At 44.9% G+C, this 27,843-nt stretch overlaps 1 protein-coding gene across 9 annotated transcripts in view; it reads left to right on the top strand.

Moving 5' to 3' along the window:
* The first annotated feature begins 4,970 nt into the window (after positions 1-4,970).
* MADD (MAP kinase activating death domain) overlaps positions 4,971-27,843 on the top strand; it is a 95,072-nt gene continuing 72,199 nt past the window's right edge. For 4 of the 9 annotated variants that reach the window (XM_069965851.1, XM_069965843.1, XM_069965852.1 and 1 more), the window contains exons 1-3: positions 4,971-5,087; positions 13,462-13,600; positions 15,778-16,341. In XM_069965851.1, the coding sequence (XP_069821952.1) occupies positions 13,539-13,600; positions 15,778-16,341 (626 nt within the window). In that variant the 5' untranslated portion in view covers positions 4,971-5,087; positions 13,462-13,538. Of the gene's footprint in view, positions 5,120-13,461; positions 13,601-15,777; positions 16,342-27,843 lie in introns of all 9 variants that reach the window. The other 5 variants (XM_069965845.1, XM_069965849.1, XM_069965850.1 and 2 more) reach the window with 2 other exon arrangements.

Here is a 27,843-nt window from a genome sequence, read left to right as displayed (position 1 = left end):
TCCATCCCGCTTTGCGGCGGGCTCTGGTGAAAAACAGCGGCCCCTTAGACTCCGCTCCCTGGTGAGGTTTGTGCCATCGCTGGTGCCGGTCCAGTGGATCCACTACTCCAGGCGTTACAGATATAGACCTTCTGTGTGCTCCCCCACTTGGATATAGACCCCTGTGTGCTCCTCCAGTAGTATATAAACCCCCTGTGTGATTCCCCCAGTAGTATATAGACCCCCTGTGTGCCCCACCAGTATTATATAGACCCATTGTGTGCTGCCCCAGTAGTATACAGACCTCTGTGTGCTCCCGCAGTTATATATAGACCACCTGTGTGCCTCGCAAGTAGTATATAGACCCCCTGTATAGTCCCCCAGTAGTATATAGACCCCGTGTGTGCCCCACCAGTAGTATATATATCCCTGTGTGCTCCCCCAGTAGTATATAGCCCCCCTGTGTGCTCCCCCACTTGGATATAGACCTCCTGTGTGCTCTCCAAGTTGTATATAGACCCCATTCTGCTGCCCCAAGTAGTATATAGACCCCCTGTGTGCTGCCCCAGTAGTATATAGACCCCTCTGTGAAGCCCCAGTAGTCTATAGCCCCCTGTGTGTTCCCCCTGTTATATAGCCCCCCTGTGTGCTCCCCCCATTTATATAGACCCCCGATGTGCGCTCCCCCAGTTAAACAGACCCCTGTGTGCTCCCTCTCCCATATAGTATATAACACAATAAAACAAACACTTATACTCACCTGGGTCTGGGCGTCTCCTCTTTTCTTCACTCTTGTGGCCGCAGGAAGGGTTTTCCCTGCGATCACAAGAGGCCGCACTCCTCTTGTCCTGGCGCCGATGCTCCAGTGATGTCACTGGAGCGCCGGCACCACAAGGACAAAGCTACCACTTGTGACCGCAGGGAAAAACCCTTCCTGCGGCCACAAGAGTGACTGACAGGAAGGGAGCCAATGTCTCCCGCCCTGTCAGTGCTGCTGCATGTAACTATGAGCGCTCATTACGAGTGCTCATAGTTACAGTTCAGATGGCAGCAGCGAGCGGGGCAGCGGCCCTGTCCAGCGGTCTTGAGCACAAGAGCGGGGCGTGGGGGCCCCCCTGGATGTTGGGGGCCCCAAGCGATCGCTTGGGGTGCTTGGTGCCAAAGACCGCCACTGGCCGTCGGGTCCCGCTTTTGGATCCGGTCGGGTCACGGAGATATCAGCTCCCGAAGCCCGGCGCGCGCACTGACAGGAGAGTCCGACGCTCATAGAGAATGAATGGGGAGTCCGATGCTCCGTCATTCTCTATGGGCATCGGACTCTCCTGTCAGTGCGCGCGCCGAGCTTTTGGAGCTGATATCTCTTTGACCCGACTGGATCCAAAAGCGGGACCCGGCGGGATCAGGTGAGTATAGGGGGCTGTAACGGGGGGTCGGGATTAAGTATCTTCTTTTTTATAAACAGTATGTTATAGGCATACTACATTATATATCAGTATGTGTATGATTGGTATGATATACACTATATAGCAGTATGCTATAGGAACAATATGTTATAATACAGTATATAAAAGTAAGTTATAGGAGCCAGTGTCGGACTGGGCCACCGGAGGACCGGAGGATCCTCCGGTGGGCCCCTCCCCCACTCCCACTTACAGTCCACAGCTGGGGCCCCCAGACAGCCATAGAGTGAGGCTGCCTGTCCTCAGAGGGCCCCAGTATCTGACGCTGCAGCAGCTATCAGGTCTCCAGCAGCCCTGGGATGATACCTGGACTCAAGATCGGGCAAAACCATGTCCCCGGTATCACCTGGGAAGCTCTGCCCCCCGCCGCGGGAAACCCCACCCCCTGACGGAATGACTGATCTCTCTCATGCAGAGCAGGGAGAGGAATCGCTGGGAGACTAGAGGAACCACACAGGTGAGGTAAGTATAGCTGTTTTTTTTTTTTTATTTTAAATGGAGGGGCAGGAGAATGGAGATGGAGGGGCAGGAGAATGATGAAGAAGGCAGTAGTATGGTGATGAGGGGCAAAAGGATAAGAGGGGAACTACTATGATGATGGCAGGGCAGGAGTATGAAAGGGGTAGTAGTATGATGGGGTAGGAGGATGATGGAGGGGTAGTATTATGATTTAGGGGCAGGAGGATAAAGGGGGTAGTAGTATGATGATAAAGGGGGTGGTAGTATTATGATGAAGGGGTACAAGTATGATCTTGGAGGTGCAGGAGGATGAAGGGGGAGTAGTATGATGATGGCAGGGCAGGAGGATGAAGGGGCTATAGCCTGGGGGACAAGGGAGTTGTCGCAGATCCAGATGAATCCAGGATAGGGCCGGGTCAGTATGTTGCTTTTTACCGATTGTTCTTTGGTGGGCCCCAAGGATCATTTTCTTCTGGTAGGCCCTAGGTATCCCAGTCCGACACTGATAGGAGCACTGTTATAGTAGCAGTTATAGGTACAGTATTGGTGCACTGGGGATGGGACTACCACCCTCATCACATGCATCAATCCGCAAAGTTCCTTAAAATGGTGCTGATAGAAACGTACCTTTATCCTAAGCTCCCGTGCACTATAGGGACATATCAGTAGGTGAGATGTTTCCAACCAGCTGTTTCCCTTTATAATAAAGGCCACTTTATAGTAAAATTGTTTTGTGTGTAGTATTGGTAAATGTATTCACATTATTTACTGACAGCAGCTTCCTGTGTACCTCACAGAGCTAAAATCAGATTCCCCTCCTCCAGACTGTGCTGCCCTGCTCTGTAATGAGTCTGTCCATAAGATGGCTGACATGGGGGAGCATGTGACCATGCCCCGTCTCCAGTGTCCTCCATAGGCATATACAGGCTCAGTGGTGGACACTGGGGGGCGGGGCCTGGTCACATGCTCCTTCGTGTCGGCCATCCTATGGACAGACTCACCACAGAGCAGGGTAGCCCAGCCTGGAGGAGGGGAGTCTGATATTAGCTCTATGAGGTACATAGGGAGCTGCTGTCAGTGTATACAGTAAGTACAGTTACTAATACTTTACACTGAACTATTTTACTATGAAGTGCCCAACCCCTTTAATGCAGTCCGCATTTGCAGACTTGCAAATGCAGACAGATGTGGTACCTCTCATTGCTATGGCCCCATATACATACACCTGTATGTGTTATGGGTATGTGTTGGGGCGGGGATCTGTGGTAATCCATAGGACGGCCTGCATTTGCGGCACAGATCACCTAACTTAACCTCTTAAAGAGAACCAATCACCTAAAATTAACTGTCCCTATAATAAAAGTTTCTCTCTCCCTAAGTCTATTCCTGAAGATACAGACTGCATTTACAGTCTGTATCTTATACTGTACCCAATCCTGTATAGTAGTAAAAGTATTGCTGGGCGCCGCCATCTTGATGACGTCACTTGCGTTCCAGCGGTGCGTTCCAGCAGTGGAACGCAACTGACGTCATGAAGATGGCGGTGCCCGGGAATACTGCACCGCTATACAGGATTAGGTAAAGTATAAGATACAGACTGCAAAGGCAGTCTGTATCTCCATAAGGTCTACTTATAAAGATACAGACTGCCTGTGCAGTCTGTATCTTATACTTTACCTAATCCTATGTAGCAGTGTAGTGAGCCGGGCGCCATCTTGATGACTGGAACGCACCGCTGGAACGCAAATGACGTCATCAAGATGGCGCCCGGCATTACTGCACCGCTACAAAGGAGTAGGTAAAGTATAAGATACAGACTGCAAAGGCAGTCTGTATCTTTATAAGTAGACCTTATGGAGATACAGACTGCCTTTGCAGTCTGTATCTTATACTTTACCTACTCCTATGTAGCGGTGCAGTAATGCCGGGCGCCATCTTGATGACGTCATTTGCGTTCCAGCGGTGCGTTCCAGTCATCAAGATGGCGCCCGGCTTACTACACTGCTACATAGGATTAGGTAAAGTATAAGATACAGACTGCATTTGCAGTCTGTATCTTCATGAGAAAACTAATAGGTTTAATTAGGACAGATATACACAGCGATCTCGCGCTGTATAGCGCGAGATCGCTGTGTATTTACAGAGCGGCGGGCAAAGGCTCATGGGAGCTCTTCCTGCCGCTCTGCATGCCGGGAGCTTCCTGTCACGCGCCGGCTCTTTTGAAAAGAGCCGGCGCGTGACAGTGAAGAGAGACATGAATAAATTAAAAACGCGGACAGAAAATTCCTTAATTCTATTTACAAATATTAATAAAAAAGTAATTTAAATAGAATTAAGGAATAAAAAAAAAAAAAAATCTTCCGTGATTGGTTCTCTTTAAGGACGCATGATGTACCCGTACGTAATGCGTTTGCAAGAGGTGTTCAGAGCGGGGTCGCGCGGCTCTGAACCACAGAAACCCCGGGTGCCGCGTGTAGCCTGAGACCGCGGCCATTAGTGGGCACAGTTCGATCGCCATGCCCGCTAATCAGGTAGTCAGATGTATCTGTCAAAGTTGACAGCTGCATCTGATTACCTTCTGCAGCTCTTCCCTGGTGTCTAGTGGCGGAGATCGCCCCCCGGGACGTTGTCCCGGAGGAGCGATCTCCGTGTCTGGTGCCGGATGGGTTCCATGCAACCACAGACAGGTTGTGGACGATAGCAGATGCACATCCATAGTCCTGTCCATAGCCGCAGGTCCACAGCTAAGAGCTGGACTATCGATGTGTGAATGTCACCTTCAGAGGAGTTCAAAACCCCTCATAAAGCCTTCCTTCTGTGACACCGGATATGACAGATATCCCTGGAACAACGTCCTTTCAGCAGAACTCTAATACACACAATACTATTTTACAGCAGTATGTTACACTATGATACAGAGTGAGATTACTAAATCCTGCCCTAGTAATCTACTTTGTATTTCTTTGGTGGTGATGTAGGCCGCTTGCACCATCACCACAGCAACCAAGACTGCGTCATTACGTAGGGAGAAAACGTACGTCACGTCGTAGGCAGGAGGGGAGGGGGCGTGGCTCCAGTGCTGGCACGTCCCTGTTAATGATGCGCGGGCACGGGCGGTGGGGGTAGCAGTGTGCGGGTTCGTGTATGTTGGCAGGCCCCGGAGAGATTGCGGTAGAGGTGGACGACAAGGTAATAATAAGCCGGTGTATCTCCGCCAGCAGGTAAGCGGCCGTGCATGCTGCCTCTGTGTATGCGATGTGTATGGTGCACTCCCGCTCCTCCCCCTGTCACTGCACGCAGCCTGGCTGTCACTGCTTCCCTGGGCATCATGACAGGCTGTCATCTGCCTCCATGCATAGTGCCATGTCACTGCAGGCTGCATGGTGCTGGTAATGCAGCCAGGGATTATATAGCATGCATCATTTCTTGCACCTGACATGGCCACTGCCCTCCAGGGCTGCATGGCTGGAGGTGGCATGCAGGAGCCAGCCACAGTGGGACCTATGCAGCCTGGGTGATGTGGTGCCAGGGGGCTGTCACATGACTAATCTCCCTGGTGAGGTGTAAGGGTGGTCCTCATTCTGGGTCCATGTCTTATTCTTCCCATAGAAATCAATGAGTGGCTTTCTTTTGATTCTGTCAGTGGATTACGCAGATGCTGCATTTACTAGCGGCTGTTGTATGCCCTGTAATATTATACAGTGGTCAGAGAACCAGGCTCACTGGCATGGCAGCGACACCACGTGTATCATGCTCACTATTATAAACCAGGGTTATACACAGACATTTTTATGTTGTTTTTTTTGGTCTTGGAGTAATCCCCAATGTCTACAGTGATTGATGTGCCCACAGTATAGTATACAGTACACATGGTCAGGTGGTCTCTTCCAGCTTTCTGCCGATCTGGTACCCCGGTCACACATGTGGAGCCGCATTCACCTAGTGGGTGTTATGTTGTTCTTGCGGATAGTCACGTGACATACCCCATTGTATAGTGTTATCTCTATGGCCAACAACCTGTGTCAATAAACTTCATTCATCTGTCACTGACACAGTCAATGGCCTGCAGTCCCTGCTTCCAGCAATGTCTTCTACCATGGCCTATTATTTTCTGTTCATTCACTTCCACCCCATTGTCATTATACTCTTTGTGTGTCTGATGCTTTTACTGATACGTTAGGCTGGTGAATCACCTTCTATTGCTGTTGGCTGAATGAACGGCCTCAGAATGAGAGTCTGTTTGTCTGTCGCCAGAACACTGTTAGGAGGCCCTGGCCTATTTAAGTGTATTGGGCATGGGCACAGCTCTTGGTTGGCAGTGGCATTGTTCTGGGGAAAAAAAGCAAATGGGACCTATCTGCCGAAAATATAGCATCATTGCTTATGATAAGACCTCTGTGGTGATCCATGTAGAGTCTGGGTGTCATGTATTACGGCCATCTTAGTGAGGCCTTGAGAGGAGGCGCTAGAACGTATTTAAAGCGACTCTGTACCTACAATTTCATTCCCCCAAATCGCTTGTACCTTTAGATAGCTGCTTTTAATCCAAGATCTGTCCTGGGTTCCGTTCGGCAACAACGTTTAAACTTGCAGCCCTGTGCCCAACGGCCGTGGCATAGGATATCTGTGCCCTAACTTTGCACCACCCCTCTGTCTCTCCTCCCCACCCTCCTCATCATTAGGAATGCCACTGGAACATTTTCTCCTGTCTGAACATTGCACAGGTGCCTTGCTGACACAGGTGAGGAATAATAATAAGAATAAGAGACAGAGCAGGTTAAGTATGTCCGTTCCTAGGGAAATGTACTAATGTATGGCAATATCGGCCATAAAGGACATGACCGGTAGGATTGTGGTCACATTGCATAATGATCACTGAATTGCCCTTGCGGACGGCTTTTGGATGAGTTTTTGCATTGGCTGTCGATGTTTTGCACAGATTTTTGGAGAGCGTCTTTGTTGGAAAAACATGAATCTTACTGGATGGACTTTCCCTGTTTAGTCCCTGTGTTTGCTCTCAAGATAAGAGAGGTGCCAGTGCCCCTTTACTCTCTATTAATCTAGTGCTTGCAGTTTTCTCATTGCAATATTATGCCATTGCTACCGCATTCTGTATTTCCTAATCTGAAAACCTCCAGGTGGTGTAAGATCCCCTGCGCAAGCTCCCTCCCATCCCCCTCACTTCTCACCATTCCTGTCTTCTTTCTGGTTGTCGCCCTTGTTCCTCCTCCTGTCAGTAATAGCCCTTGCTGTTTCTTTATCACTTTTGCCAGTTTCTTCCTGATGAAGTCATTGTCACTACTCCTCACAGCTGCCGTTAATTTAGATGATGTTTGTTCTCCCTCTGCTATTCCTGCCGTAACTGCATCACCTCCATGATCTCTTTATAGCCTGATTCTGGCCATTATTGCAAACACAACCACTGTTTCATGCTGTACCATTAAGCCATGGGAATTATAGAATACACTGCAGCCCTTCCTTCACCTTCCTGTTGTATTCATTGATGGTTCTGCTTATCCAAAGTAGATCTAACAAGAGCCATGTCAGATTTGGATAAATCCCATTGAGATATAGTAGGGCAGGTGGTACCATCATCAAAAATTGGCTGGATATGAGAGCTGGAAATGGCTAATATAGGAATACCTTTCTAAAGTAAAACTAGAAATTGCAAGGAAGTCAATGACCTATCCTTTCAAAGGTGATATCCAGGTATAGAAAAACATGACTGCACTCTTCCAGGAACAGCACCTCTGCTGTCCTCAATTTGGGGGTGGTGTTACAGCTCAGTTGTATTGAAGTAAATGGAGCTAAATTGTAATACCACACACAACCTAAGGACAGGGGTGGTGCTGTTATTGCCAAAAAGCAGACACTTTTAGTCCTTGAAGGGGTTTCAAGTCTGCTCAGATCCCGCCTCCTTCACTGACTGGCTGATTGGACCTGAGACGTCACGTCACACCAGGAAGCGGCCGGGCACCGGAGTGCCGCGATGCGGGACCCGCCGCTGGGACCGGGGAGGTGAGTGGACGTCTTTTCCCTCAGCCACCTCGTCCCCGGTCCCAGCGAAAAAGTGCCCCCCCCCTGCTGGAGTACCCCTTTAATAACTCCTTAAAGCCATCTTTTTTCTCGGAAAGCTGTTTTACAACCAGTGTGATTTTACAGGGGTTGACAATAGCTTTGCCAGACTTCTTAATGGAAAGTCTGCATAGTTCCATAGTACAGCATAACTGGACAAATTTTGCTTTTGAAGACTCTTAAAAAGTTGTATGTCAGTCCAGGTGGGGGCAGTAATGGTGGCCATGTTAGTTATAGCTCAGATTTCCAAGAAACAATAAGGCTAGGGTGACAAATGTCCATGACTTCTGATCAGTGCCTAAGGCCTTATGACAACACAGTTGGGGTATACTTTGGTATGCCAGCATATACCATGAATTACTTGCGCCATTTACTGGACGGAGTGTAATCTAATAAAGTCTATGTTTGGTCCATTCCCTATTTTATACTGTTTCTGTGGACCAGCACAGCAGATTGTCGGAGTGAATTATCAAAAGGTTCACACTGACTGATAAAGTCGCCACGTCTTGGACTGCTACGCTGCCTTATTTTCTGAATTTCGTATTAATAGATCTGACAGTAAAGGGAACTCATTCTCACTTTTCTTGTGCGCTGTTTAGAACTGGCAAGTGCTGAGAAAATGGCAAGAAAAAAGCTGCTTGCCATCAAGTGCGACATTTTCGGTTTACATAATGCCTAAAACCATTGTGAACTCCTGTAATTCCTGTTGGGTTATGGTGTTTTGGTCAAACAGAGAATCCCTTGTGTCATTCTTTTTTTTTAATCTCGTTTTATTAAAGCAAATTGCAGAATTACAAAGAATAATCACATGGAAATCAAGGACAACGCAGTGTCCAATCTAGTGTAAAATGCACATGGAAAGCAATAGTAGCAAAGAAACAATAAACAGTAACAGTTACTATCGCAGTACCGGCAGTGGGGGAACTCTTTAAATCACCGCCACACTGTAATGACAGAGCCGGCGATTTAAAAAGTTTCCCTGCTGCTGGCATGATATTGACACATCATGCTGGGCAGGGAACGAATCCGTGACATTTCTTCCATGTCCGTAAGGTCTGCAAACATGTGAATGCCCCCTTAGAGTTCAGTGAAGCACCAGTCATGCATCAACATAGTGTGGCCTACGTCAGACTGATCATTCGGAAAAAGATGGCCCTGCTGCTCATAGCAACCAATCAGAGCTCAGCTTTCATTTCGTATACTGCTGTGTGAGGATGTAAACTAAATTGTGATTGGTTGCTATAGGGGACGAGGCCTGTTTTGATACGTGAAGCCTAAGGCTATGTTCCCACACAGTATTTTTGCTCAGTATTTTGCAACCAAAACCAGGAGTGGATTGAAAACACAGAAAGGCTATGTCCATACACTTTGTGTTGGAACATAGCCTAAAATGATTTAAATGGTATTTGTATGAAACAGGTGTTGTCTATTGAGAGATGCTTCATACCTCAGCGAGGTGAACAGTTCTCAGTACACTGGTAGACTGTACAGTGTCTTCCTCATGTGCTCCATGTTGGCAGTGGGCACAGTTTAGGCACTGCCCACATTGTACATAGTATGACGGCAAATTCAGTGATGTCTTACACCACCGCAAGTGCTGAGAATAAACAGAATTTAGTTCAGTTTGTAAATGGAGGGATGTGTAAGAGGAGGAGGAGGAGGCAGATGGCTTCTATACTGCTAGTATTGTCATCCCTGGAGTACAATCTGCCATTAGACTAGAATTAAGAGTTGGCTGTGTTCACAAGCATGACGGGGGTAGTGTGTCACACAGTCACCAGGATAGATCTGTGTACATATGGTGAGAGGGATCTTTAGTGCTTTTAGTTTTGTGTTTAGTTTGTGAAATCTAATAAGATGGAAGGCTTCCTAGAACATATAGGGGACACCTGCTTGGAGATATTGTACAGATTGACAGCAGTGAGATGATAATGTACACAATAAGGAAAGTTTGGGGCGTTGGTGCGTTTAATACAGAAAGCCACATGATACTGTTATCCATGGAGCTGCCCAGGCTTAAAGGGGTAGTCCCATCTCAGAAAGTGATGGCTTATTGCTGAGATAGTTAGGGTCCGTAGTTAGGGTCTGTCCTCTGCCTTGCAGTGACCACTAGTGTAGTCCCGCTTTCCTGCTTAGCTGGGTGACTGTGAGAGCCACAAATTCTTTGAAGTTGGTGCGGTTCTACAAAAGAACTTTGTTAGTCAGGATCCCAGAGGTCAGACCACCCCTGTTCATGGAGTAGTAGTAGTGGCATACCCTAGTGACGTCATTTTATGATAGGAGAATACCCTGTGTCCACAAGTGCAACAATTTTCTTATTGGACAAATTAATCTAAAATAAAAGTAATGTAACTTTGCAACAGGTCATAATTAAAAATGTAATTTCATTTAGGGTCTACAGCTCTTTGTTATGGTGCGTTTACACGGAACGATTATCGTGCGAATTCGCACGATAACGATCGAATTTGAACGATAATCGTACGTGTAAACGCAGCGAACGATCAAACGACGAGCGAGAAATCGTTCATTTTGATCTTTCAAATCGTCGTTGATCGTTCGCAAAAAAATTCGCAGATCGTTCCGTGTGAACAGTCGTTCGCCGATTTAACCAATGTGTGAGATAGGCTTTAAGCGATCACAAAACGAATTTCCATACGATATATCGTACCGTCTAAACGCTGATCGTTATGAAAACAAAAAAAATCGTTACTCCGACATCGTTAATCATACGATCGGGCGAATTATCGTTTTGTGTAAATGTAGCATTAGGCCTATGCATCTCCATGGTAACAAACTGCAACCAACCTATATAGACTCATCCTGCAGTCATAGGGTCCATTTACACAAAACCAGGAATGGATTTGAAAAGAGGAGAAATCTCAGGCTTTCCTTTATGACCAGTTCTCTGTTTATAGTCTGTTTCTGGCTTTGGCTTCAAATCTTTGGCAGATAATCTGTCAGATAATCTTTCTGTGTAAATGGACCCTTACTTCCTTCAATCTGTTCCTGTTTTAGGCTGCGTTCACACTACGTATATTTCAGTCAGTATATTTCAATCAGTATTGCAACCAAAACCAGGAGTGGATTAAAAACACAGAAAGGCTCTGTTCACACAATGGTGAAATTGAGTGGATGGCCGCCATTTAATGGCAAATATTTGCTGTTATTTTAAAACAACGGCTGTTATATTGAAATAATGGCAGTTATTTACTGTTATATGGCGGCCATCCACTCAATTTCAACATTGTGTGAACAGATCCTTTCTGTGTTTTTAATCCACTCCTGGTTTTGGTTGCAATACTGACTGAAATATACTGACTGAAATATACATATACTGACACAGGCAGGCAGATTTATCTGACAGATTTTTGAAGCCAAAGACAGGAACAGACCGTAAACAGGGAACGGGTCATAAAGGAAAGACTGAGCGTTTTCCTTTTTTTTTAAAATCCATTCCTGGCTTTGGCTTCCAAAATCTGTCAGATCTGCCTGTGTTAACGCACCATAAGGCTACTTTATAGTCAGTAGGTTACTAAGAACTAGGGGACTGACTGAAGAGAATATGATGGCAGGTTTAGACTATATAGACTATTTAGACTCTGTTAATATAGAGGTGCATTTCTGCAAGGTAGCTGTATTTCAGATGCATTAGCTTTGGGTGTCTTTACTGCTAATGCATCTAAAATACAGCTACTATGGACCAAGTTAGAAGTACATTTTCAGAAATTTTGAAAAAAACATTTGGGGGGGGGGGGCGGATTTATCAAACATAGTGTAAAGTGAAAGTGGCTCAGTTGCCCCTAGCAACCAATCAGATGCCACCTTTCATTTTACTAAGAGTCTGTGACGAATTAAAAGTGGAATCTGATTGGTTGCTAGGGGCAACTGAACTTGTTAGATATATCTCCCCTATTGAATCTCAAGCCTTATTGTAAAAAAAATTTCTATTTTGTTTGGAAACAAAATACAGTCTCTCTGCAGACCTATGTGTCTCCATGGTAACACACTTGTAACTGTGCCACATCGTTCCATGGGTTGTGTGTAGCATTGCAGCCAGGCTCTATGGTAATGAATAGGAATGAGCTGCAGTACCACATACTGGCTTCCATAGGGCACTATTTATATGGGGAGAACGGGATAGATAGCTGTTGGCTGACAGCTTTCCATGATATTTGGGCACCTTCAGATGGTGCTTGTTTTTTCTTGTATATGTGCTGAGGAACTGTAGTGGGGCAAGGTGACATTGACTTCCTGTCTGATCAGTAATGTGTTGCAACCTCAAAGGGTTAAACAGCAAATTCATCCCCGCTACATCTTTGTAAACTAGTGAGCTTAGCTAGCGACATCCCAGTTTTTTAGCGCGAATTGTGGGGAGTAATGACTGTATATGAGAGGACACGACTCTCGGCAGGCAAGGGATGGCTGCTGTGAGGGACAGTATTAGAAGCGGAAGGGAAGAAGGCTGAGATGTTCCAGCAGAGCAGTGGGAACAGATGATTAATAGCTTATGAGCAAGAAGCAAGGAGCGATTGATCCACACGTTCAAGGATGGCGGTGGTAGAGCCCAGGCTTGGGGAGGGATAGGTACTGTGCACAGTGTGAAAAGGAAGCTGGAAAAAGCACCGAGTGAGATTGCTGTGTGGATGCAGAAGGGCATTCAGTGCCAAGGAAGGGAGGAGGCCTTGTGCTTTGTACATGGAAGGAATAGATGAGGTGGTAAGTGCACATATCATGTATAGGTTAGGTGCATGGAGACAGGGTATGGTCATGATGGGGGCAGGGAGGTGAGCAGGGGCAGCTGTGCTGGGAGGTCTGTGGAGAGAGCAGATGTTTTTAGGAGATGAGCTGTATCCTGAGGCAATGAGGGAAGGGTTGGCTTTTCAGTAAGACTGGGAGGACATAGGGACTGGTTATGCTGGGTAAAAATATTTTTGCAGGGCATGTGGGGATGGTGTATTCTCGGGGGTTTGGAGTTAGGGGTGTTGCACTGAAGCCACATTTGGTAGTTAGCCACTTGGGCTCTGGTTTAGGGGTACTTGGACAGGCAGCTGTACAGAGGAGCAGGGATGTATGGTGGGGCTCTACACAGCAATGGTTCCTGATGTATTGCATTGGTATTAAAAAGGCATAGCTATGAGACAGAACGTTTAGGTTTAGTGTGCCAGGGTGCATTCTAAGAGGTGGAGGTTTGAGGTATGTGTCACTCGGGTGAACAGAGCTGCTTGTTGGTGAGGATCCTGGCACTGTGGTGTATGGTGAGGTGTGCTGTGCCTGGCGAGGTGGTTGAGGCATCTGTCTGGCATTTGTGATGAAGTGGCAGAAGATGATTGGATGTTGTAATAGAATCTGTGCACCAGGGTATGTCAGACATATGTACCATTATGTGGAAAAGTGTTCTCCTAGGAGATTGTATCAACCCTGTAGTTAAAGGAATATCTATACATGTAAACCAGATAATGAATTATAATGTAATTTCTGTTTTCTTCAGATCTCTGCTGGTGTTCCTATCTGGTCAGCAATGGTCCAGTGAGTCAGAATAAAATGATATAGTACTGTGGTGACATCATGGGGCAGAAGAAGAAGCAATGTCCCAGGTTGCTGGACTACTTGGTAATCATAGGTGCAAGGTAAGTCCACAGTGTAACACAAAGCTCCTGTTCAGCTGATCTTTTCTTCTATATACACGCAGGGAACAATAACTGTAATTTGCCTTTCCCATCATACAACGAACATTAATATCATAATGGGAAGAAATTAGAGATTATGCAACACAATTAGGTTTCCTTTCAGAGAGGATCACTCACCGTGAATTAATATTTCATTCATTCACAAGAACATCAGATTACCTTTATGTCACGTTAGTAGTGAGCGCTGTTAACCATTTCTCCTCAGTCTTCATACATTGAGTGTGCTGTTGGCTTTCCTGCTGTTACTATAATCTTTTGAGGTTTGAGACTAAAGTCTTGTTCTCACTAGTATTCGTTCATTGTTTTCTTCAAATTTTTTTTTCTGTTAAAGTGGAATCCATAGGAGCAAAAAAGAAGCAAAAAAAAAGAAAGAAAAAGAAATGTTTGTCTTTTTTGTATTGCTGGCAGTCTTGTAAAGGATTACTGGGCTGATATATTTTCTTGTGAGGAAGCCCTGCAGCTGAACAAAGACCTATTAGGCACAAATCCAAAGGCAGGGGCTGAGTAGTTTAAAAGGAAAAAAAAATCCATGCGTAATGAAGAAATAGTGCACCCTCAACAACTCTATCTGCTGATGAATTGCAGGTTAATCTAATGATTCACACACGGTAGAAAGTCTATGAAATTTGCCTGTCATCATGGGCTTCCAAAGTTTAAGACTTGCTTCTGCTAGTGTAGCTCTGTATACCATCTGGGACCACCACTTAAAGGGGAAATTTATACAGACTTGCAATTTACTTCTGTTTACTTCTGCTGAATGTCCTGCAGGAAGTGGTGTATTCTTTCCAGTCTGACACAGTGCTCTCTGCTGCCACTTGTGTCCGTAACTGGAACGGTCAAGAGCAGTAGAGAATCTTCATAGATATATATTAAAAAAAAAACAACAAAACTTTTACTCTGGACAGTTCCTGATACAGACTTAGGGCGACCGACGATTTGACAAGCAGCAGCAGCATATATTACCTGTCCAGACTTCTTCGCCGCGCTGTCTTCATCCCCGAGTCCCGCGCTCTATCTTCAGAATGGCCTGTCAGCTGACAGAGCGCTCAGCCAATCACAGACTGGGACCGACGCGCCCTGTGATTGGCTGAGTGTGGCCTGTCAGCTGACCGGCCATTCTGAAGATAGAGCGCTCGGGACCCGGGGATGAAGACAGCGCGGAGAAGAAGCCTGGACAGGTAATGTATGCTGCTGCAAGGACATCGGTAACGATGTCCTTGCAGCCCTCGCTCAACGATCATCGGGCCGTGGAATAGGCCCAGTAAACGAGCGGCGATCTAGCAGATCGCCGCTCGTTTACATAGTTGATCGGGCCCTCCTCGGCCTGTGGAATAGGACCCTAAGGTGATAGCAGAGAGCACTGTGTCAGACTGGAAAGAATACATCACTTCCTGCAGGACATAGAGCAGCTGATAAGGTCTGGAAAACTGGAGATCTTTCATTAGAAGTAAATTACAAATCTTGATAACTTCCTGACACCAGTTGATTTGAAAGAAAAAAAGTCAACTCTGGTGAAAACATTTAAGTCCCACCATCATAAAGTGATTGAATATGCTAGCTGTATGCCATTTTATTGCAGGGGTGTGCAACCTACAGCCCCCAGGTATTTAGGCATGATGGATTGTAGCTGTAGGGCCTTTAGGTGACCGCAGCTTGTGCACCCCTGCATCATTGTTATTCGAGTATGGTATGTGAATAGAGGACTCCTGGGTGCACCCTGCTTTATCACAGAATGTTCTGCAGGGATCCCCGCTTTGCATCTGTCAGGATCTTATCCTAGAATGGCTATAGAAAGTGTCCACATGCACACTCCCTTCGCAGGTCTGAATGATCACACTGGTGCTGATTACTGGGATTAATGAACAAGCAATAATCATATGCATTTAATATTGCATAATACTCCTGGAATATACTAATAATGTGAAAATGTGATTACATTTTTACAATTAAACTGTTTAAGACTTGGCAATGGAAAGTGCCGCTTTTGCAGCCCTATATTCCAGATGTCTGATTATTAAATCTCTGCCTCTTGTGGTTTGTGCTTTTCTGTCTCCTCTACAATCCGCTTCTATCTTGTGAGCCATCTGTACTCAATCCTTTTTTTATCTCCTCGCCAGGCAGCCAAGCAGTGACAGTGTTGCCCAGACGCCTGAACTCCTTCGGCGTTACCCCCTTGAGGACCATCCAGAATTTCCACTGCCTCCAGATGTGGTATTTTTCTGCCAGCCAGAAGGATGTCTCAGCGTACGGCAAAAGCGGATGAGCTTGCGGGATGATACTTCATTTGTGTTCACACTCACTGATAAGGACAGCGGAGTTATACGTTATGGAATCTGTGTCAATTTCTACCGCTCCTTTCAAAAACGGATTCCAAAAGACAAAAGCCGCAAACAGCCTAAGCCAGTTCCTGAGAATGGATCTGAAGGCTCAGATGGTGGCCATTCTTTACAGGCTCAGAGTGCAGAGTCTACTCCAGATATCAATCGCTCTCCTCGAGAGAAACGTCTCTCTAAAGGTGCCCAAAGATCACGCAACAGCACACTCACGTCTCTTTGTATCATCAGCCACTATCCCTTCTTCTCCACCTTCCGGGAATGTCTGTATACTCTCAAGAGGTTGGTTGACTGCTGCAGCGATAGGCTGGTCAGCAAGAAGGCCGGAATATCCAAGGGTGTCCAACGGTATGTCATTGCTTGTCTAGTGGTTAAAATCGTTCATTCTGAAGGAAAGCCAGTATAACCCCAGTGTCATGACTTGGGGACCAACTTTCTGATACTCCTTTAATAAGAGGGCATTAGTGGACAGGAGAGACAAGTCTTGGTGTGGTTTTTGAAAGAAACCTTTAGCTTTAATCCTGGGTTACCTGCTTCAGAGTGTAGAAGAACAGATTCATATTGACTATGTGTAGGAAATTTACATCATTATTGGTTACGTTTGTGACTGTAAGGGCCTGCTGGGAGTTGTAGTTTCCCAACAGCTAGAAAGTCCTGGGTTGCAGTCAGCTGATATGCACTGTACCATAGCTGCCAGTTTAGCCTTTATATTTTTATCTTTAAAGGGAACCTGTCATAAAGATATTGCTATCTAATCTGTCACCATCATGTTATAGGGCAGGAAGAACTGAGCAGATTGATATATATCTTTGAGGGAAAAGATTTAGTATAACTTGTAACATGGTGATTGAAATCCCTGATCATTCTGTGTCAAGGAGTCCAGTGGGCGGTGTCACTCAATGGACTGGAAACATCAGTGATTTCAATCAATAAATTACCAGCTATACAGAGTCTTTTCCCATAAAGATATATATCACTCCGCTCATCTCCTTCTGCTCTATAACATGATGCCGATAGTTTAGCTAGCATTTTCATGGTGACGAGTTCCCTTTAATGGAGAAATTCTTGCGACTGTCAAATGCAGAGTCTGATCACATGATAATGGAACAGATGGTGAATCTGTGATAGGTTGCTACTGCTCCAACATTGTATGATTTTACCAGCTGTGAGAAATGGGAGGATTAACATTGATCCTCATAGGAGGCAAGGCCTCAGCTGTCCTTGAGTCTGACATACAAGACTGTTCCTGATAGAGCTCCATGTGGTATGCATGAAATAAATCTATCTGTTTATATCCACAATGCAGTATAACATTTCTTTTATATTTCAGCAATGTCACATTCTTATTCTAAAGTGTAAAATTCCATTGAAAGATTTTAGTTATACCTGTTCCTGCAAAAGCGTTATAACTATTCATTACTACATCCATAAGCAAGAAATAAAAAAATAAACCTAGTCATACAACAGTAGATGTCAGTGATGCAAATCCCTGCATACTGTAAAAATGTATACCATTTAGTGTTTTTTTGTTTTGTTAACACAATGGTAGTTGGCTGGCAACATATACCTGTACTGTAGCTTATGTTTGATCTGTACGTTGGGCAGCAGTACTCCTGGTGTATAACTGAAGGAAGGCCCAGACTTGAATTACCTATATTCGCCTGACGAATCTTCAGCTGCTGCAGTGGTCCCAATCAATCATTGTGCGCTATGCTGCAGTAAAGATGTGCCTGTATGCCAGCATGACTGCTACAGGCAAGCACTGGCCACTGCACTGTACAGCAGGAGGCCAGTGATGATCTGCAGAGGGCACATTGGTTCTGTTTAGCTTGCTGCAGCAATAAATAGGTACCACAAGACCTATTAGGTACGTTTAGGTTCTTTTATTGATTTTTTTCCCCCTTCCTTTAGACAACTTTCTTCAGATCTTTAAAAAAATCTTTGATTTAATAGACCTTTTATTGAGAAAAGCATACCCTTTCCTCAGCAGAGTTGTAAGAGGTTAGAGAATGTTTTTAGGAAACAGCACCACTCTCATCTATTACTTGTGTCTGGCTTTGCAGTTTAGCCCCATTCACTTGATTAGGACTAGAGATGAGTCCATCCAAACCCGAACTTTCGGCATTTGATTAGCGGTGGCTTCTGAAGTTGGATAAAGCCCTAAGGCTATGTGGAAAACATGGATATAGTCATTGGCTGTATCCATGTTTTCCAGACAACATTAGAGCTTTATCCAAGTTCAGCAGCCCCCGCTAATCAAATTCCGAAAGTTCGGGTTCGGATCGACTCGAACCCGAACCCTGTTCGCTCATCTCTAATTAGGACCCTATTACTAGGGGTGATTATCGGGCAAACAGGCTGATATTGCCTTGTGTGGTAGGGCCAGCGATCTTGCAGTTTATATTCTAACCACTAAGCTTAAAACGCAGCTGAGAATTCCTGTTCTGTCTGTGATAAGGAAACTACTACTGGAAAGTGATCTGTGCAGTATTACAATGAAAGGTAATACCAGTATATAAGCAGAAATGGTAGGAGCTCAGCATCCCCTGCCCTGTAAAGTGACCTCTGCACAGAGAATGCTGACCAATGTGTCCCATACAAACAATAGGCTCTAAAGATGTTCATGGGGTTTGATGTGAATGTATATTTGTGTCGCCTTTCACTGTAATTCTGCTTGTGATGATATTGAGGAGACGTCATCTCTGTAGAACAGGAAGTGCCATTTTGTTGTGGGGCTCGCTGGGAAGAATAAAAATTGCATGATTTAGGATTTTTTTTTTTTTTTAAAAAAAAAACCTATAATGAAGTAAGAAAAAAAAACCCATCTTTCTAAAAATATAAAAACCTTAAACAATAGGTGATTAGATGATATGTTATATCTTTCTAAGCCTGGATAATGCCTTTAAAGGAGAAGTCCCGAGAAACACAAAAAAGACTGGAAGGCAGGGGATACTCCCCCAAGCTCCCTCTTACTATATACATGCCATTTAGTCCAGTACCTAATAATCCTTTTTCTATCAGTGGTGGTTTAGTATAATGTACATTTGCTTCTCAGTAAGCTGCCAGGGGCTAGTATAAAAGGTCAGCAGCTCCTATAATATAGTGATAAGGATCACATACACAGAGCCCCATTGTGTTTGTGGAAATTGTATTTATCAGCACGGAAAGGGAAGTGCTGGTCTGATGCAGATACAGATGATGCTTGTTGTCTCTGCCGATGTCTAAAAACACAGGTCGCAAGTGTGAAATTCTACAGAAATAACTCTGGTGAGAATCGAGGCTTCTCTGCATTTGCAGATATTTCTGGTGTGAGTGTAAGTGGCAGTATTTGGTGAGGAATGGGCCATCTCCATGATGGAGAACGTGCTGGGAGGAGGATACAGAAACATTTCAGTCTCTGTAAGTGTGTTCAGATTACAGACACTGGGAGAATTAAAGGGGTTGTTCACCATGAAAGGATTTCTATAGGGATTTGCTGCTGCTCTGGACAGTTCCTGACATGGACAGAGGTGGCAGCAGAGAGCACTGTGTCAGACTGGAAAGAATAGATCACTTCCTGCAGGATAAGTACTGGGAGACTTGAGATTTTTTTTAATAAATCTACAAATATCCCCAGGTAATTTATTTAGTAGGGTGTTTTTTGTGTTTTTTTTTTCGCAGCGAAAATTTGTGCTTTACATTTTGGGCTTTACATTTGGCATAAATTTTGGCTGAAAGTGTTATTCACCACAAAATAGGTCAAAGCATGGCAAAAAGTACTGTATTTTCCGGCGTTTAAGACAATCCCTGACTTTTTAGAAGATTTTAAGGGGTTCGCCTTATACGCTGGAAAATATACAATAAAGTTGAACAATAAAAAAACCAAACAATTCAACTCACCTGTGACCCGTTGCACACTGCCTGCACTGGAGGTTTTTAAATTGGCAGCACTCCAGTGCCTCTGTTCACACTGTAGGTTGTAGGCTAAACTACAGACAAAAAACAAAAAGTGAAGTTTTGTTTCTTGTCTATATTTCATACTTTACAGGGGTTATATTTACATTCGCACATTACAGAATTATAGGGGTTCTCCAATTTACACTTGGACAAGTAAGAGATCGCAGGAGGTCCGACCTCCGTACCCTCCAGCAATCTCCAGATTGGCCCCTGGCTTCATTATTTTGAATAGAAACACAAGAGGCATTCAGGCCTACAAGAAAGGATCAGGGTGACAGTAAGGGCCGTATTACACGCCTGATATTCTGGATAAGTGTTGATAAGGCTTGATAATTGTGCAGCAAGGAGGACTGTTGTTCTTCTTGCTTCTGCCCTTCTGAGCAGATTGGCTGCTCAGCCAATCACTGGGCGAGAAGAGACAGCGATGAGTGCGATGATTGGCTGAATGGCCTGCCACTTAAGAGACCAATGTAGAAGCTACAGTGGTGGCGAGCGGGCCAAAGTGAGAGCTCCGGGGTGCATGGACAGGTATGTGTACAGTTTTATTATTTTTCTTTTATGCAGTCATCAGTCACCGGCTGCTCATCCCTTTCTATGTTATATCCCGTGTTGAGAGGCAACAATTAGCCGACGTGCACACTGCAGAGATATCCGAGAAGTCACAAGTAACTTAATCCCTCTACCCCCCCCCCCCCCCCCCCAATTAAACGACTCACCAGTCAGAGATGTGATGGTTTTCACTGCCTGACCCTATTGGTCTTGGATGGTTAATCCATTGCCAGAGATGTCTGGTCGCCCCCCTCACCATAAGGGGCACATGAATGTTCAGTTGTGGCCACTGTGAAACTGCTGAACAACAAAGAGAAGAATGGGGGTGTGAACACAGTCTTACTGTGGCGTTACAGTCGGCAGTAATCCAAACCTGCTGGATTTCTTCATAGCCACATCAGTTCCAAATCGCAATCTGAAATTGCATGGCCACAAGTCATAGAGGAGCTTGCCATAATTCACTATGTAGTTCCTAGTGCATGGCATGGATCCAGGGGAGGTAGGACGTCTTCATTCCATTGTTCTGTGCTGTGAACATTAGAAGGACTCTGATGTGATAATGAATACCTTGTCTTCATTAGCAGAGATACTTGGCAGGCAGATGGCCACTGCTGGGTGGTGCTGATCCTATTTCTAGTCTGTGGCTGCATTCACATGTTCCGTGAACTGTCAGTGATCGCAGATCCAGGACCATGGACAATTTTAGGGGCCATTGAATCCTGTGAGCCTATTTAGACGATCCATGCCGGGAAAAAATAGGACAAGTCATAACTTGGATGTGATCATGGCACGGATCAGCCAATAGAAGTCTTTGGGACAACTGTGAAAAACGCGGATCAAAGCAAACTAAAAATTTTTTATGCTGATGCATAGTTCTTTTTCTGTGCAGGTATAAAATCTTTTGTGTATGGGCACTACGGATGATGAGCAACCTTACGATTGTTAGCTTTCAGGCAGTAAGCAGCCGATAACCTTTATAGCCTCAAGGCTATGGTCATGCAGAAAGTTTCTAGCCATGTCGTGTGTGTGTGTGTGTGTGTGTGTGTGTGTGTGTGTGTGTGTGTGTGTGTGTGTATATATATAAATAATGTTATAATTTATGTATAGATGGCTCCTCTGCCTCTTTGTTGCAGCCCTCAGGACGTAGTCCCTGTAATAATCTAGGCTTCATGTAACTTGCCACCAAAACTGCTCATATTTGCATTTCCATGACACTTGTATGACCAGGCATTGTGTGCACATGTAAAGGCGTGGAGGCAGAGTTTAACAGGGCTGTTCTCAAATATAACTGCAGAACAGCCTTTGAGAATAGGGCAGAGTATACAGCGTCTGTATCATGAAATACAGACCTTACGGACACATCAAAAAGTCTCCCTCTAAAATGTTATAGTTTTAGTGTTCTATTAAAGGAGTTGACCAGGATTAGAAAAACATAGCTGCTTTCTTCCAGACACAGCGCCACTCCTGTCTTTTAGTTTGTGTGTGGTATTGCAGTTCAGTTCCACCGATGTGAACGGATCCATGTTGTAGTTCTGCACTCAATGTGAGAACAAGAGTGGCGCTGTGTCTGGAAGAAAGCAGCTGTGTTTTTCTAATCCTGGATTAGGCTGCATTCACACTTCCTTAGATTTTGCGGACCTACGGGCGGTGAATGACTGTCCTGGATTATTTCCCTGCCCGGCAAGATGTATCAACATCATGGTGGCAGTGGGGAAACTGTTTGAATCTCTATGGCACTTTAATAACAGAGCTGCTTGGATCTTCACTACAGGGCTGCAGAGATTCAAACAATTTCCCTGCTGATGGCATGATGTTGATACATCTTGCTGGGCAGGGAAATAATCCAGGACAGGCATTCACCGTTGGTAGGCCCACATAATCTAAAAATGCAACATAACACTTTTAACAGAGGGAATATCTTAACTTCTACCTAACAAAGAGCTGCACCTTTTGAAGTTATGCCTCACTCCTGGCTCTTCTTTATTCCTTTTCTTACACTTCACATGTATGTCAGATATTGGGGTGGGGAGGAGCCTGATCCATCCATGTTAACTATAGGTAATATGGGATTAGAGATAACTTCTACCCCATACTTTTACTGATACGGTGATCAGTAGTTACCACAGCATCTGGGTGGTTAGATTTCAGATGGTGGTCATCTCTCATCAAAAGTATTTAACTTGACAAGCCCTACAAGTTTGACCATGAGTTGAGATGAGAATACCCAGTTAATTTTAAAACACACTTTTCACAGTCATTGTGTCTAGAAATGTATGCTGAATTAGGACCCCCACTGAACGCTCCTGCAACCACTTCTAAAACGGACTTGTCTCAGAAGTGACAGCCTGCCCAGCAAATCACTGGCCACAGCGTGTCCTGTCTCCAGTCAGTGATTGGCTGAGCGGGCTGTCACTGCTGAGACTAGACTGACCATCTTGGAACTGGTGGCAGGTGCGTTCAGTGGGGGACCCAAAGACATGAGCAGGGAGAGGTAAAAATAGTAGGTTTATTATGTTCTCCACAAGGCAGCAACAAAAAAAAAATGATGTCCAGGGCCAGAGTAGCCCTTTAACTTTATTTTGTAGGTCAGTAGGAACATATCACTACCAGCTATGTACATTTCCTTTTATATTCTCGTACCTTTAAACAATATAAACCTGTTTCGCGGGGGAAATGGTTATTTTTGTTTTTTTCATGTCCTAAGAGCAGGAACGTCTTTATTTTCTTTAGTCGTGGCTTGCTTTATAACAGATTATTCGCTATTATTTTGATTGCATTTTGAGATTTATTGATGGCGATTTGTTGATGTTGTCAGAACTTAATATAACATTGTTTAAATTGGGCACTTAAATTAATAGTGCAATATTACCAATAAGTGTCTGTAAACTGGTAACCCAGTATTGGCATATACTGCTGACTAGCTTTCACCAGCTAAGGAAGGAGCATGCCCTTGGCCTGGTTTGAGGGAATTGCAATTTGAGGCCAGTTTCACATGTACTGGAATGAGTTCCGCAGGGAAATCTACTGGGATTCCCAATACTGTCCGTTTAAATGGGTTTACATACATACATGGATTTTTTATTCCGCTGCGAGTATGTAAACGCTGTCCCCCTTAACCCACAGCTGACAGGTAAATACTTTACCTGTCCAGGCTCTGGTCTGCTTCTGTGGCTCCCAGCTGCCATAGGTCCTGCTCAGCCAATCAGTGGGTGTGGTGGGTGTGACACCAGGAAGTCGGGAGCCACAGAAGCAGGCCAGAGCCCGGGCAGGTAAAGTATTCACCTGTCAGTTTTGCGAGTTTGTAAATCCATGTAAACTGACAGTACCTGGAATTGCAGTGGCTTTTGCTGCGGGACTTGCAGTGTGAAATCCGCTGTGATTCCGGTACGTGTGAAACTGGCCTAGAATACTGTCACACAGCAAAAAAGGTAAAAAATGCAAGTGTATTTATAATCTAATTATGTGCTTCACTAAAGTCTATGAAAAAACTGCCGCCCATGCTCACATTGTAAATAAATAATTAGTTTTTTTAGGGTGCCTTCACACGTACCGTATTGCTGCGTTTTTAAGGGTATATTCACACGGGCGGGCTCGCAGCGAGATTCTCGCTGCGAGCCCGGCAGGTCCTGTCAGTTCCCATACACTACATACTTGCTGCGGTCTAAACGACCGCAGCGAGTATGTAATTATACCGTGCTTAACCCCTTCTACTCCCGCCGGCTCCCCCGCTGTAAGCAGAATACATTACCTGTCCTTGCTACACGGGTCCGGCGTCCTGCTCTCCCGCCCGGCCAATCAGTGGCTGCGGCTGGGCAACACACTAATTGGCCGGACGGGAGAGCAGGACGCCGGACCCGTGCAGCAAGGACAGGTAATGTATGCTGCCTACAGCGGGGGAGCCGGCGGGAGTAGAAGGGGTTAAGCGCGGTATAATTACATACTCGCTGCGGTCGTTTAGACCGCAGCAAGTATGTAGTTTATGGGAACTGCCAGGACCTGCCGGGCTCGCAGCGAGAATCTCACTGCAAGCCCGCCCGTGTGAATATACCCTGATGCTGCGTTTTTGCTGCTTTTTTTTACATGTGCGTTTTGATTTTCACATGATTTTCATGTAAAAATCGCACCAAAAACGCAGCAATAAAAAAGCAGCGTTAAAAACGCAGCGATACGGTACGTGTGAAGCTACCCTTACAATGTATACACAGATTGACAGTTTTTTTTTTTAAATAGACTGTAGTGCATTTTTATACTGAAAACAAAGCTATGGCCTTAGAGGTGACAGTAAGTATATTGGCGTATTTGTTTTTTTTTTTTTTTTTCCATATTTTAACTGTTTGTTAGCTTGGTTTATATTAAATGGACTGAAGCTTTGTCCAAAGTCAGTGGAGTCTAAAAATTAGATTTATTTTGTCTGAGAAAATGTGTCTGTGACCTGGCTGAGAAGTGGCAGCGGGTGAATCAGCCCAGTGGTCAGGGCAAGGTGCCTTTTGTAATAAGTTTTTCAACCATAAAATTGATACAATGTGATACAGTCTTGGAGATCGGAGCAGCAGTTTTGTCACTCTTTTTCCACACCAGTTTAAGAATAGCAGATTAGTCATTTTTGCTGGAGAAACGTGACATGTAAATCTGTTTATGTACGGCTTCATGGATGGATGAGATCATAAAATAGCAATTAGTTCAGGTTGCTTTTTGGTTAACCTAGGCTGAGCTTACACCATAAACTGGGTCCACACAGCTAGGGGTCTGGAAGATTCCCAGCCAGTCTTATGGTGTCTTCACACGTACATGCAAACACACCTTTACCTCTTTTATATTGGCAGTGGCCACAATCTACAATCTGAATGTGCATGCAATAAATGTGAGAATCTACAGCACATATTTAGGTGTGGAAAAATCCGGTAGCATGTGGATGTGATCTGTAAAATGTCCTCTGCCTGGTAATCTGATGCAGATTTTATGTGCATAATCCATAGTAAATGTGACCTGTGTGAATTCACCCTAGAACCAGGACTATCTGCAGTGGTAACTTTCATCTGCAGATCTAGCTACATATCCGTTGTGAATCTGGCGCAGAATCGGCACTTAACATTGTGCGGAGTCAACAATAAGCGCCAACTTGCTGTAGTGCCGAGTACAGTTTAATGTGTGTTTACATGCAGTGAGATATGAATAATTTATTGGTCACAGTAGATGAATGAAGACCTGTTTGCTGTACTTGTCTGGTAACATTTATTTATGGCCTAGTATGCAAACCTTGCTTAGTGTATGTAAAACACCACCTACGGAACCTCAAGGGAAACAACTACTCCCAGCATACCTTGACTATCTACTCTGCTATGGGGTTCAGGTGTTAATAATTACATTACACTGATGTGCTAGTAGAGCATGTTCACACTTATCCATCATCACCGCTTCCAGTCTTGGCAGCAAAGAAGGTGGTTGGTTTCCAGCATCGGTTTGAGGCCTCTTGTAAAGTCAGTATTTTTGATCGAAATCAAAAATAAATGGTGACGAGTGCTGGAACCATCACCACTTATTTTTGATTTATGAACCATAGGCTTATGCTGCGTTTACACTGAGCGATAATTCGCCCGATAGTACGATTAACGATTTTGAAGTAACAATTTTTTTTAATAACGGTCAGCGTTTAGACGGAATGATATATTGTATGGAAAATTCGTTTTGCGATCGCTTAAGCCCATCTCGCACATAGGAGAAATCGGTGAATGACTGTTTACACGGAACGATCTGCGAATTTTTTACGAACGACTATTTGAGAACATGTTGAAAGATCACAATGAACGATTTCTCGCTCGTCGCTTGATCGTTTGCTGTGTTCACACAAGCCGATTCGCGTTCCGTGTAAACGCACCATTAGTGTTTTCGATCAGTGTGGGTCCAAGCTGCAGGACCCCCACCAATTACCCCAGTTAAGGGCTTTGACTGTCCTTACTGTGCCACACAGCCGCAATGGCTCATCCATTTAAGCAAGCGAAATAATGTGAACATTTTAAAAGGAGAGGAGACAGTGATTACTTATACTTACTACGGAGTTTCGCTTTAGGGTTATGTTTTTTTTATTTTATTTTATTCTCTGATTGTCATTAAAAGAAAAGTATATGACACTTGACTTTACCATTCTGTGCCTTGAAGCTTTCTGTGACGCTTGTTGTTGTCTGTCTGTTATTTGCTCTTTTGTTTGCTGCAAACTTGTACCATAGACAGCCGCCACTTCTTACAGGACCACTAATCTAAGGTGCGCTGTATTACCTTCTGTTGTGTAATACCTCATGAGGTCCTCCATGCCACCCCCTCCCCTCAGAGTCACAGACTGATAGGAGCCAACGTCTTCATTCATAGTATATGAGTGCGGGTCTGTGGGTTACATTGTTGTTGTAGAAACTGCCGAGCCTATAAATCCATGCTAGACATCTCCTGGTAATAAGGACTGGAGCCGCAGGGTGTATTACAGGGACAAATTAACAATAACCGCTTTGTGTGTATGCAGGCAGTTATAGAAAAATCACATCTTTTAAGCAAATTATTCTTAATCGCTTGCTAATCATTCGCTAAATATTTATCGCCGCTGGTTGTCATTTCCTGCAGGACAACGGGTACGTCACCTGGCTCCTGCAGTAGCAATGTCACAGCCTGGCTGAGTGATTGACAGCTCAGCCAGTCAGTAAGTGGGGCAGTGTCACGCCCCAGTCACTGATTGGCTGGGTGGGCAATCACTCAGCCGGGGTTGTGACGTTGCAGCTAGTGGAGTGGAGCTACAGGACTCGGCTGATGTGAACGGGACCCGGGTGCAGCGCTACAGAGGCACAGAGATTGGGGAGATGTTTTTGTTTTTTTTTTCTTTCTCACCCACCCTGGCCTGCCTGCTGTTTTTTGCAGTTCGTGGGACTTCTTTAAGGGACATGGGTGCTGTAGGACATTCTTTCTTAAAGGGAAACTGACAGCACGCATATACATGTATCTGTGCTGTCAGGTATCAGTTACCTACTATGTGAGCAGTGCATCAGTACCTTTTTAGATTTCTCATCTGATGCGGCATGTTTGCAAAAAACGCTGAATCCTGGTAACCGTGTCACAGAGGTGGGTCTGTGATGCTGCCTGCTCCCACCCTGCTCTCCGCCACTGCTCTGTCGTCAGGCCGCCCCGCCTCCTCAGAATGATTGACAGACGGCTCAAGTTGATATATGGGGGTATAGAACAAATGCACAACATGCAGTTACCACTATGGGACAGAAGGGTCTGGTAACTTAGTCATCTCTGTAGAAGACATAAAAGGGTGGAACATATAGTGACCAAAGGAAATTGCTGCCCTTGCTGACCAGTCAGGTTATAACCTTTTAATAA

Source organism: Dendropsophus ebraccatus, chromosome 4, assembly GCF_027789765.1.
Source record: "Dendropsophus ebraccatus isolate aDenEbr1 chromosome 4, aDenEbr1.pat, whole genome shotgun sequence".
Classification (NCBI taxonomy): domain Eukaryota; kingdom Metazoa; phylum Chordata; class Amphibia; order Anura; family Hylidae; genus Dendropsophus; species Dendropsophus ebraccatus.
Note: the sequence above shows the minus strand (reverse complement) of the source record. Positions and strands in the feature narration are given on the sequence as shown.